Below are 13,297 nucleotides of genomic sequence, written 5' to 3' on the forward strand. Positions count from 1 at the left end.
GGTCCCACGTAAGGCATCATTGGAAAAGCTGTAATCTACGCTGTAATCTACCGAATATAGTTTTCCTATTTGTATGTATGTATCACTCTTATATTTAAAGTTAGGAATATGAAGTACAAATCTAAGGTCCTATTGTGATTATTCTAAGTGAGGGTCATTAATGATACTTTAGGATCTTGTTTGCTCCATTTATCCAGAACAATGGGCTGAGAATGGTTTTGTTTACCTTTAAATCTTCCTGTGTAGGTGAGGATCAGCCCATGAAAAATGGAGACTAGTGTCTTACAGAGGCATGTGACTGTGGTGGGGTGGTGCCCCACCACCAGGCCAGATTGAGCTACAACAGGCCAGAGCAGCTGTGCAAGGCGGCAGCCAACCACGGAGGGCCTGTTAGAGAGCCAATCAGGGCCAGTATTACAGCCAGCCAATCAGGGCTAGGCTAAGCCTTTTTAAAGGCTGCTCAGGATAGGAGCAGGCAATCTCTTTCAGGTCTTCAGAGGGTGAAGGTCTATCTCCTGCATGAGGAGATTAGCGGGCAGGGCAGGGCAGGGCAGGGCAGAACAGAACAGAAGGGAACTCCTGCCCGGTACCTGCCGGGCCCTGAGAAAAAGGGCCTAGCTGGTGCAAAGGGGCCGAAGGGGAAACAGCCCAGGGAGAGAGATGGGCAAAGGGAGAGAAGGAGGGCAGGTAGGAAGGCTGCTGCCAAAGGGTCCCTGGGTCGGGACCCAGAGTAGAGGGTGTGCCTGGGTCCCCCCCTTGCACTTCCACCTGGCCGTTTGGAGTGGCCATCACGGACTGCACCAGACCCCTGCCAAACAAAGTTAGACTTTGGAGTGGAGTTGGCCATTGTGGCTGGGGCGAAGAGAAGGACTGCTGATAACATCAAACCCCTGAAAGGGGGTGAGAGTGGAGCAGTGGGCACTGCCAGAGGGCAGTGTCTTGAAGAGGACCCGGCAAGCTGGGAGCAAAGCGGGTTGAAACACCAACCTTGGGAGAGAGATGGACGGGACACCACCAGCAGAGGGCGCTCCGCATGAACTGAGCTAATTCCCAGAGTGAACAACAGGAGGCGCTGAGGTGGTGAGTCCCAACCCTGTCACAGTGACCATGTCACCTTTTAAACCGTGGACTTTTAAATCCATTTTAAACGGTGGACTTTTCCATAAAGAACAGGGAAGGGCGTCAAGCTGGAACAAAGGACTCCCGCCTTTTGCCAAATCTATACAAGGAAGCTTTTGGTTGTGGTGAGGAGACCCCTGCTTATCACCCAAGATGTCTGCTGGAACTAACAGTCCCAAGAGGGTCTCTGTGACTGAACTCTTCGCACAGGGTTCATGGAGCATTAGGGGAGTGTCTGTCACAAAGGGCGCTGTGTGAAATTAACCTGTCCCTGTGCTGTGCAGGTGGGAATATGGAATCTAAGAGGAAGGAACATGGTCACTGAGCTGCCCTGGGGGAGGCAGGTATCTGGGGAGGCAACAGGAATTTTTACACCCTCATTAGGAGTTCCCAGGATCTGTGCTCTCTGGGGGACTGGCTGACGCACACCCAGCTCTGGCATTAAACCTCTGCCTATTTCTAAACCTGCAGAGCCCAGAGCCCTCCCCATGGCTGGAGCTATTTCCAAGAAGGGAGGTGAACAGGGATTCTGTGTCTGACTGGGAATCAATACAGACAGGACAATGAATGAATTCTGTCCCTTTGAAACCTGGAGGGATGGGGGTGAGCTCGCATGTCCATTAGCTTTTGACACCTGTATCCCATTGGAGAGGGTACGGAGATCCAAGTCTCTCTCACGGCAGCTGTGCATTATGGAACCCGTTTGCCTCTGATCTAACTGACCAGGGAAGAACCTGATCAGAGTCCAACACTCAGACCCATGACTTCTAATAACCGAGGGGAGGGGAATCTCTTACCCAGCGAGGTCACCGTCTCGTAGTTCTCCTGCATGACGTCCCTGTAGAGGGCTCTCTGAGCGGGGTCCAGCAGAGCCCCCTGCCCCTGGGTGAAATACACAGCCACCTCCTCGAAGGTCACCGGCATCTGAAACAACAAGAGTCCCCCACTCAGCACCTGCTGCCCCAGATACAATCCCACTAGTCATGGGAAAGGAAAAAAAACTCGAAGCTGTGGGAGGGCCAGAGTAGCAAAATCAGACCCCTACCCGTCGGAGCAGCCAGGAGGCTTCAGGGGTTGGGGAGAAGGTCCCCCCAGCACACGGAGCAGGGCAGGGTCTTCTCATTTCCCACACACCTGCCATCCACAGGCTGAGACGGGAAGCAGAGTTCTGAGCCGGGGACAGGAACAGGAATCCCAACAGATTCCCTTTGTGTCTCATAGCAGCCAATGGGCCTACTCAGAAAATCAGCAGGTTTCTCACACCCTGTCTCTTCCCTGCCTCTCCCACCCCCGCCCAGCAGCTCCCTGAAAATCCCCTACCTGAGCTGGCTCCATCACAGCCATGTCCCTTCCCTGTCTCCTGGAAGAGGGGCCGACCTGGAGCAAAATGTGGACGTGATTCCTCAGCCTGTTGGGACGAGAGGGGCAATGGGGGAGGTTACAGAAGGGGCTGGAGTCCATGTCACACCCCGATTCCCCCCCAGGCTCTTCAGACCCTCCCAGTAACAGCATCTCTGAGCCAAATACTAGAAAAAGAGCAGAATCAAAGGGGCCACTTTGGGGGATTTCCCCCCATTGCAGTGTAAACCCCTCCCCCTTAGCAATAGTTTGAGCCCTCTGGGGGCAACACCTGAAGAATGAGCTGCCCTGGACTCCCCCGGCAGCCCCCAGAGACAGGAAGGCAAAGGCTGATCCCACTGGCCCATCCACACTCCCCACCATGCCAGAGCCAGGAGTGACACCGGTGTGGCTAAGATCTGAATCCTGCATGGAAATCAGAGCAAGACCCAGGGCAACCCCTTAATACTCAGGAATCAGAGCCCCAAATATCATGAGTTTCTCTTTTTTTAATAAATCCAATGTAAGCTTGGAGCAGTGTGTGTGTGCGCAGGAAGGGAGGGGGTTGCCTGTGAATATTTGCCTTGTAATTAGGCACTGCCAGGGAAATGTAACTTAGTCTCAGGTTTCAGAGTGGTAGCCGTGTTAGTCTTTATCAGCAAAAAGAACGAGGAGTTCTTGTGGCACGTTAGAGACTAATACATTTATTTGGGCATAAACTTTCATGGGCTAAACCCACTTCATCAGATGCATACAGTGGAAAATACAGTAGGAATACAGAGAACATGAAAAAATGGGGGTTGCCATACCAACTCTAATGAGACTAATCAATTAAGGTGGGCTATTATCAGCAGGCGGGTTACCAAAAGAAACTACACTATCTGCCCAAGAAACTCTCTGTAAAAGCACAGGAACAAGTCTGCACAGACACACCCCTAGAGCCCTGACCTGGGGTCTTCTATCTGCTACACAAGATCCATAAACCTGGACGCCCCATCATCTCAGGCATTGGCACCCTGACAGCAGGATTGTCTGGCTATGTGGACTCTCTCCTCAGGCCCTACGCTACCAGCACTCCCAGCTATCTTCCAGACACCACTGACTTCCTGAGGAAACTACAACGTATTGGTGATCTTCCAGAAAACACCATCCTGGCCACTATGGATGTAGAAGTCCTCTACACCAACATTCCACACAAAGATGGACTACAAGCCATCAGGAACAGTATCCCCGACAATGTCACGGCAAACCTGGTGGCTGAACTTTGTGACTTCATCCTCACCCACAACTATTTCACATTTGGGCACAATGTATACTTTCAAGTCAGCGGCACTGCTATGGGTACCCGCATGGCCCCACAGTATGCCAACATTTTTATGGCTGACTTAGAACAACGCTTCCTCAGCTCTCATCCCCTAATGCCCCTACTCTACTTGCGCTACATTGATGACATCTTCATCATCTGGACCCGTGGAAAAGAAGCCCTTGAGGAATTCCACCATGATTTCAACAATTTCCATCCCACTATCAACCTCAGCCTGGACCAGTCCACACAAGAGATCCACTTCCTGGACATTACAGTACTAATAAGCAATGGTCACATAAACACCACCCTATACTGGAAACCTATTGACATCTATTCCTACCTACATGCCTCCAGCTTTCACCCAGACCACACCACACGATCCATTGTCTACAGCCAAGCTCTAAGATACAAGCACATTTGCTCCAACCCCTCAGACAGAGACAAACACCTACAAGATCTCTCTCAAGCGTTCTTAAAACTACAATACCCACCTGCTGAAGTGAAGAAACAGATTGACAGAGCCCAAAGAGTACCCAGAAGTCACCTACTACAGGACAGGCCCAACAAAGAAAGTAACAGAATGCCACTAGCCATCACCTTCAGCCCCCAACTAAAACCTCTCCAACGCATCATCAAGGATCTACAACCTATCCTGAAGGACGATCCCTCACTCTCACAGATCTTGGGAGACAGGACAGTCCTTGCTTACAGACAGCCCCCAACTTGAAGCAAATACTCACCAGCATCCACACAACAAAGACACAAACCCAGGAACCTATCCTTACAACAAAGCCCATTGCCAACTCTGTCCACATATCTATTCAAGGGATACCATCATAGGACCTGAACACATCAGCCATATCATCAGAGGCTCGTTCCTCTGCACATCTACCAATGTGACATATGCCATCATGTGCCAGCAATGCCCCTCTGCCATATACATTGGCCAAACTGGACCGTCTCTGTGCAAAAGAATAAATGGACCACAAATCAGACATCAAGAATTATAACATTCAAAAAACAGTTGGAGAACACTTCAACCCCCTGGTAACTCAATTTCAGACCTAAAAGTTGCAACTCGTCAACAAAAAAACTTCAAAAACAGACTCCAGTGAGAAACTGCAGAACTGGAATTAATTTGCAAACTAGACACGATTAAATTAGGCTTGAATAAAGACTGGGAGTGGATGGGTCATTTCACGAACTTAAAAACTATTTCCCCATGCTAATTTTTCCCCCTACTGTTACTCATACCTTCTTGTCAACTGTTTGAAAAGGGCCATCCTGATTATCACTACAAACTTTTTTTTTCTCCTGCTGATAGCCCACATTAATTGATTAGTCTTGTTAAAGCTGCTATAGCAACCCCCATTTTATCATGTTCTCTGTATATATATCTATCTTCCTACTGTATTTTCCACTGCATGCATCTGATGAAGTGGGTTTAGCCCACGAAAGCTTATGCCCAAATAAATGTGTTAATCTCTAACGTGCCACAAATACTCCTCGTTCTTTTTACAGCATTGTCTGTTACCCCTGTCGTACGTGGGGATGGTCATATCAGGGTGGCTGTGACGGCCATGCTCACAAAGGTGTGAGGCACAGTCTGGCAGGTGTAACAAACACACATTAAGCTCACTTCACTCATGTGATGAGTTTTGAGACCAGCCTGTTAAATCAGTCAGCACTGCCCTCAAATTACAATATTGCAATAGAAACAGGAACTCTTACGGTGTCACCGTGAGATGTGAGTGCTGAAGCTACTCGCAACTATTAATGACAGGTTTTCAGAGTAGCAGCCCTGTCAGTCTGTATTCGCAAAAAGAAAAGGAGGACTTGTGGCACCTTAGAGACTAACCAATTTATTTGAGCATGAGCTTTCGTGAGCTACAGCTCGCTTAGTCGGATGCAAGATGAAGAGCTCAGAGGAATAAAAAGAATATTTTCAGAAGGAACTAATGTAAAGGAGTGAAACTGCCCAGACTGGATTTCAAAGGAATGAAACTCAGGGGAACAGGGACAGGGGCTAGGAGCTTTACGCAGACACAGGAACTGAGACCTGGATTTTTTTAAACACTTGAAGCAGCTGTGACAGTGAGATCTGGGGCGGTGTCTGTAAATATTTCACTGGATCAAGTCTCTTTTAGCAGCTCAGTAACATCTTATACCGGGGGGAGAGCGGCCCTGTCCAGGCTCTGCGATGCACTGGGCCTTTAAGGACACGGCCCTGGGAAATGGGAGCTAAAATCCTAGGGAAGCTTGGCAGGAAAACGCCTCTTCCCCCACTTATTTTTTTCCAACCACTGCAGCTGGCTCAGCCCATCTGGGGGAATTTTTATCCCCTCTGCCCCACCCTATTCCCGGGTTTCCCGCTCCGCACGGCCTGGCAGGGCCTGTGCCCCGGCTCTCACCCCCCTCTGCCCCCTGCGCCCCGCACACACCGGGAGCTGGCGGCAGCTTTCCTGGGCCCGGGGCAGGGAATCGCAGCCAGCTCCGCTGGGAGCAGCCTGGGGCCAAACCCTCCCGCTGCAGCCCAGGGGTGCCGGGGCGGGGGGCGGGTCTCTCTTACCTTCCCTCCGAGCGGGGCCCCCCGGGGCAGGGGCCGGGCCGGGAAGGGGCCCTGGCCGGGCTGGGGGCTCTGCCCTGGGAGAGGCTCCCGGGGAGCAGCGGGCAGGGCCCGGCTGGAGGTTCCCCTCTCGCGGCTGCAGCCCGGGCTCCGGGCTCCCAGCACCAGCCGCCGGGGCGCGGGGATCTCGCCGGGAGCCAGAGTCCCCGCAGCGGCTGCGAGTCACTTCCTGCGGCCGGGCCTGAGCCCCGCGATCGCTCCCCACAGCTGCTCCTGGGTCCTAGTGATAAACGCACCAGGACTTAGCCAGAAGTCCCCCTGCGCCCTGTGAACCCCACCACTCCTGGACTCCGGCAGCTTCTCCCAGCATTAAGGGAGCATCCTGCATAGAAACGTCTCAGTCAGCATTCAGTCTCGCTTGCAGCCTCCCTGCACTTTCCTGGCTTATACACCACCCCAGTGGAATTAAATAGCAGAAGGATCTGAGTCCTCGCTCCCACTCCCTTCACTCAGAGCCTGTCTGACCTCCAGGGCTCCCCTTCCACTCTAGTCTCTGTAATCCTGATGATGCTGGACCCAAGGTTTCTGAGGGGGGCTACATCCCCAATCTTGTTGCCATCACTCAGGACAGAGGCTAGGGCGGGGGTTCTCAGACTTTTGGACTGGTGACCCCTTTCACACAACAAGCCTCTGAGTGCAACCCCCCTTATACATTAAAAATACTTTTTTATATACTTAACACCACTGTAAATGCTGGAGGCAAAGCACAGTTTGGGGTGGAGGCTAACAGCTTGCGACCCCTCATGTAATAACCTCGAGACCCCCTGAGGAGTCCCGACCTGCAGTTTGAGAACCCCTGGGCTAGGGTGTTGTATCCCCAGTCCAGGGTTCTCTCTTCACTCCGGACACTTCCCTGATGTCTCCACTCAGCATTGTATAGAGTTCAGAACAAATGCAATTTATTAAACAGCAAGTAATAAAAAAATTAAGGGGAAAAAATGGGAAAAGCTAAAGGAAAACACGTCACCCGGCATGGGGGAACCACAACCAGCATCTCTGGAATGCCAGGGCAGTTCACAGTCTGTTCCTCCTACGTCCCAGGCCTCCTCCTCAGGCCCTGTCTGTGCTGCAGAGATGCGGTGGGTCCAACATTTGCTCTGACAGTGGACCCGTGCCTTCAGGCTCTAGGTGGCAGGACCCTTCTTCCCAGTGTCAGGCCCCTCCTGTCGGGGTTACAATCCCCCTTCCAGTCTGGCCTTCAAGGTCCTTTGGCTGGGGGCGTCTCTCTGTGTTGATCCCTCTGCCTGGGGTCTCCCTCACTCTCCCCATCTGCTCACGGCACCTGGCTCTGGACGGCTCCAGCTTCCCTCTGCCTCCAGCTCAGCTCCCTGGGCTGCTCCTCTCTGCTTCTAGCTGGTGCTGCTCTGCTCCCGGCACAGCTCAGGCTGCTGCTCTCCCCTTAGCTCTGCCCTTCTCTGGCAAGCAGCTCCAGCTCACACAGAGGATGGGCTCCTGACTCCCTCATTGGCCGGCCTGTCCTGCTAAAGAGACTGACCAAGAGCATTAGTCTCTCCCCATTGGCCCTTGGGACTAATCTCAAGGTATTTATTTCTCACTGGCCCTTCCTCTTTCTTTTGGGAGAGGGCCAACCAAAGCCCCCCCAACTAAGTTTCAGTGAGGGGCCAACATTCCCCTTACTCAGATACACATCAAAATAATTGTAATTTATTTATTGTTAGCTAGTAACTCTGCTGCTGTTAAAAGTTATATTTATATGTTGGTTAATATTTTTCACAGCCTCTCAGCCAGCAACATGGGTTGCCAACCAGGTAATATTTTAAAACCAGATACTACAGGAGGGTGCCAGAACCTCTCCTGCCCTGCTTCTTCTCCCCAAGGTCCCACCCCTACCCTACCTAGTCTCCCCAAGGTCCTGCCTCGTCCCCTGGGGCTCCTCCCCCATCCATTCCTCTTCCCCCCTCCCTGTCCAGGTTAGGAGGGACTGCCTGTGGAGTCAGGGCTGGGAGATGCAGCTGCCCGGCTGAATAGGGGCTGATGAGGGTGATGACCTGGTGCCTCCCCGCCCGCAGTAACTAGACTTTGGATGTCCGGTCAGTAGATTTGACCAGACAAGTGTCAGGTCCCCTTTTTGACTGGCCACCCTAACAGCACCCAATATGCAATAAGTGCTGGGAATGCGTCGGGGACAACTTTTGCTTTCTGATGGTGGGGGAACTAACCATGGGAAAGCTGGGTTAGACTCAGTTCTGACCAGCAGGGAGGAATTTGTTGGTCTATATAAATTACTGTAAGGTGGGTGCACAACTAAAGACTGCACTCAGAGTAGTTATCAATGGTCTGGTGTCAATCTGGGAGGGGAATGATGCGGGGAGGGGGAGAAGCCCCAGGTGGCTTCCTCCACTCTTTAGGGGGAAAAGCCCACCCAGAGCTTGTGGGACAGTCAGAAGAGACCAGGCTCTCAGCTCCCCACACTGCCCCTCTTAGGTCGTGGAAGCGGCCCTCGTGAGGACGCACCCTAGCGACCCAAGCAGGATAGTGTGAACATTGGCTACAGCAGTCATTACTGTGGTGTCTGTAAGTCAACCTAATATAGGTCAATTTAGGTTTGGAGTGTAGACGTACCCTTACAAGCAAAAGGATTTCTCTCACCCAAAAGCTTTCAGCAGTCCATGCTCATTGGAAAGCCTTCCAGCTCGGACCACTCCCCCAGCTCAATGATGCTCCTATTGCCTTTCAAGGGATCTTGCTGCCCTCAGTAGAGATGGGGGAGGGGAGATGGCCAGAGGCTTTGCCCCCCTTCTTATACTCTGACCCTTTATACTGGCAAGGTCTTTGCTGGGTCAGGGAATCAGGCAACTCCATGGCATATGTGAGCTCTAAAGCATCCTACCCATAGGTGCCAACTTCTGCTGGCGCTGGTGGGTGCTTGACCCCACTCTGCCCCTGCCCCACCCCCTCCCCCATTCCAACCCCTTCCCCAAATCCCCACCCTGGCCCTGCCTCCTCTCCCCTCCCTCCCGGAGCTTGTTATGCCATGAAACAGCTGTTTTGCAGCGGCAAGCGCTGGGAGGGGAAGTGGGGACGCGGCGCGCTCAGGGGAGGAGGCGGAGGCGAGGTGGGGTGAGGGGAGCTTGGCTGCCGGTGGGTGCAGAGCAATTTTTCCACGGAGTCAGCGCCTATGGCCCTACAGATAAATTGTACGTGTCTTTGTTTACCCCTTTCTTCCTCTTGGTGGATGGCCAGATAATAGTTTTCTAACACCGACGGCCAGTCCTTTGTCATCTCTGAGGAGCTAGTCTGTGGGTGTTCCCCAGAACTATGACATATTTCAGTAACAAATAGGGTTACCGTATGTCTGGGATTTACCAGACAGAGCCTCTTTATTTAGCCTGCTCTCTCTGACCGAGCAATTTCCCCATAACAGCCAATGTCCGGGGGTTTTGCAGAGCAGACACACTGTAGCTCAGAAACAGCCCTGATTGGTCAGCTACCCAACTGGGCTCCCCTCCTGCACCCACAGCTGATTGGTCCATTCCCCTGCACACCTGCAGCTGATTAATTGCTGCCGGATCCCAACCCCCCAGGCCCCCGCCCTGAGGAGGGCGGCCTGCAGATAGGCCCTGACTGATAGCTGTCACGGTGTTGTGGGCTTGTTCAAGCACCCTGCCACTGTGACAGTGACTGACACTGCCCTCACCTTATGAATACCCCCACCACAACCCCTCTAACCCACAGCTCCCCATCCCCCCAGTTCCCACCCCTCAGCGGTGTCCTCTTTTTGGGCACCTGGAATATGGTCACCCTAGTAACAAACGTACAGTGAAATCTCACCCTACATGCAGTGGTGTTACACGCATTTCAACGGCACAATATTCAGCAGATCATGAGTTTTCCAGCGATCCCACACCAGGCACACTTTGTGCACAATATATCAGAACCCTACACAAGTGGTGAACATGGAGAGCAGGGGTTAGTCACAAGAGGGATCAGTGTTGGGTGGAGTGGGGCAAAGAGAGTCTCTGTCATCCCAACACAGGACACTGCGGTGAGGGGGAGGCGGAGACCAGCTGGGCTGTCAGGTTCCTCATCTCCCTCTGGTCTCAGCAATGGGGGTCGACCTGGCTTCAAGGCTGCCCAGGTCTATTGACATCCCCAGCTCCCTTCCTGCCTGCACCTAACCTCGGCAACTCAGCAATATGGAAACACTGCCCCCTCCCCCAATCCTTGTTTGGGGTGTTGTTCTTGGTCCTTCAGAGTTCAGGGGCAGCTTCCCATGACACTCACAGGCCAAGTCTAGTGGCTCTCTGGCTCTGATGCAGCGAGTTCACAGTTCTCAGCCCCAGCTGTCTGGCTCTGAGGAGCAAACCCAGCATTTTCCCAGCTCTGTTCCCCCACTCCCCCTGCCCCAACCTTCTCCCCCTCCCAACGGTATCTCACATCACTGCAGGGATCAGGCAGCAACTTCATTTCTGTTTCAATCTCTTCCTCTTGGAGTGTGGATCTAGTTTGCACCTTCAGCGTTTGTGCTGTGAGATAATGATCATTGTTCAAACCCCACCAAAAAAACCTCATAACAAAGATAAATAAAGATAAAGATAGATAAAGATTAAAATAAAATAAAATCTAAAAAAATACTATTCTGGCAAATTATCATTAGTCTCATGAAGTTCTCAATAAATCTGAGTTACATTCTGTCAAACTCAACTGATATCAATGCATGTGACCAAACGGCCTTCATGAAGAGGGAAAAACCCACAATCCAGGGTGGGCTATAAGACACTTTCATGTTCTCAGAGAATCCTTCAAGATTCAAATCCAGAAAATAAATGTACCCATTTTTTCTTTAGTAGCAAAACCAGCTTCACTTCTCCCCTCATTATTTGGTTGTATTAGTTGCAAAAGTTTTAGCAGCACTGTATTAAAAGAAAAAGAAAGACAAAAAAAAACCTGGACCAAGATCTGGACTCAGCCTAGAAAAAGCCTGGAAGCAACTCTACCAGTAGGTGGAAAGAGGGCTATAAGATCTGAAATGTCAAATTCTGCTTTGAGGTTCATTGGGATTTCCCCACCCACTCCCAGGTCTGTGACACTTCCTTCTCCAGCCCTCCAGAGTCTGATTTAGGATCACAGACATCAAAACTGTGATTCCTCAGTATGGAGAGCCAGGGACATGATGGTAAGTGACACCTTGAGAGGCGGAGGGGTAGACTGAGGAGAAGATAAAACTGTCCATTGCTGGGACAGTGTCGAGGGATGGGAGAAGGAGGGAATCCTTTGGACTCACCCCATCACCCTCAAATAGCACAGAAGCTAAAACACCACGGTTTACTGTCCCTGCTCCCCATTTATTTAGCATCTAGTTAATTCTGCTCCATAATAAGACAGAAAATGTACAAACAGTAAATGCTTTTTAGCATGGCCTGGAGTAATCTGAGACTATCTGAGAATGCGACAATCTGGCCCCAAAGGGGGAATTTAGGGACTAACAATCACTCCGATAGTTGGGAGGGCGTCAGAACATATAAGTAAGGCTACGATTTTGTTACGGAAGTCACGGAATCTGTGACTACCAGAGACCTCCGTGACTTCACCCCGTTTGGCTCGGAGCCTTGGAGTCCCCACGCAGCCCGTGGTGGCTCAGAGCTGCCCCCCTGATCATTGATCCTGTGACTTGTCCATGACTTTTACTAAACATATCCATGACAAAATCTTAGCCCTACGCATAAGATGCTCAGGGAGTGTTTACAATAGGAAATCTGGTGGAGAGTCACAGAGACGGGCTGGCTAATCCCGACCACATTTCCTACCATAGACAGACCCTCGAAGGCAGAGGTGGGATCTCCAGGTCTCCCACAAAGGGCCCTGTGGGAATCAGCCCTTCTCAGTGGTGCTGTCTGAATGCAGAGGGGGCAGGGGGAAGGGGCAGAAGGGGAGAGTGAGGAGAGCCAGCACCTCTCTACCCCAGTGCTCTCCCTCGCTTCTATCCCATGATCCCCAAACACTCGATATCCCCAGCACCCAGCTCCACCAGCCCCAACCATTCAATCCCCAGAACCCATTGGCCTGGTCCCTTAACGTTTGATCCCCTGGAGCCCAGCACCCTGGAGGATTTGGGGAGGGGAGGAGTTACCTTCCCCCTGCAGGGAACAGCTCCAGGTAAGTCGGGGAGCCCAGCCCAGGGGCTGGTGGAAGATGGGAGGTGGGAACAAGTGTCTAGAGTGAAGGGGGGCCTGGCCCAAGTGTCCTTCTCATCTCCATGGCAGGGGGATCCTGGCTGGGAGGGGAAGGGAGAGGGGGGAACTTTAGCCAGGCAGAGAGAGCAGCTGAAGAAGTTTCTCTCTCTTCCTTCCCTTCTGTGACCCATCAGCTCAGCAGCCAGGGCTGCAGCAGGGAGGAGGGGCTGATTGAGACTTCTCCTCCTCTGCCTGAGGTTTGCTTAGACCAGGCAGAGCCAGAGGGTCACTGACCAGCTGCTGCTTGACTTCTGCTGGATCCTCACCCCAGTGACGGGCAGCTGAATCCTTGGGAGCCTAATGCCCCTGATGTGTGTGGGAAGTGAGGAAATGGGTTGGTCGCCATGGCCAGCCCCAGTCAGGGCACTCGGAGAATTTCCCTGCTGTGCAGAGGAGTCTCTGATGTCCAATGTGGGGTTACCGTCACTTGGAGCATTTTCCACACTGAGAACATCTCAGAGGTTACTTTCCTGTGTGGATTTGTAGATGCCTGATACTCCAGGAGCACCAAATGAAGCTTCCCCCACATTCAAGTTCCCTCCATTGTTTGGATCACTGGTGTGTGAGCTCAGATTGAATCTTTTCCTACTGTCAAGCTATTCCTAGGGTCTCTCACATCTTTGCGGATTCTCTGATGTTTAATGAGGTGCGATAGCTGAATTAAACTTTTCCCAGAGGCAAGGCATTTATGAAATTCTGAGCAGGCTCCCAGAG

The 13,297-nt window shown here is 51.9% G+C and overlaps 1 protein-coding gene across 1 annotated transcript in view; it reads right to left on the reverse strand.

The window, feature by feature from the left end:
• Positions 1 to 6,412, reverse strand: part of LOC140897875 (uncharacterized) — a 30,976-nt gene extending 24,564 nt beyond the window's left edge. The window contains 3 exon segments of the mRNA XM_073311069.1: positions 1,917 to 2,043; positions 2,440 to 2,527; positions 6,333 to 6,412. Coding sequence (XP_073167170.1) covers positions 1,917 to 2,043; positions 2,440 to 2,463 — 151 coding nt within the window. The 5' untranslated portion in view covers positions 2,464 to 2,527; positions 6,333 to 6,412.
• Between the last annotated feature and the right edge of the window lie 6,885 nt (positions 6,413 to 13,297).

The sequence above is a fragment of the Lepidochelys kempii genome, chromosome 14 (genome assembly GCF_965140265.1).
Source record: "Lepidochelys kempii isolate rLepKem1 chromosome 14, rLepKem1.hap2, whole genome shotgun sequence".
In the NCBI taxonomy this organism is placed as follows: Eukaryota; Metazoa; Chordata; order Testudines; family Cheloniidae; genus Lepidochelys; species Lepidochelys kempii.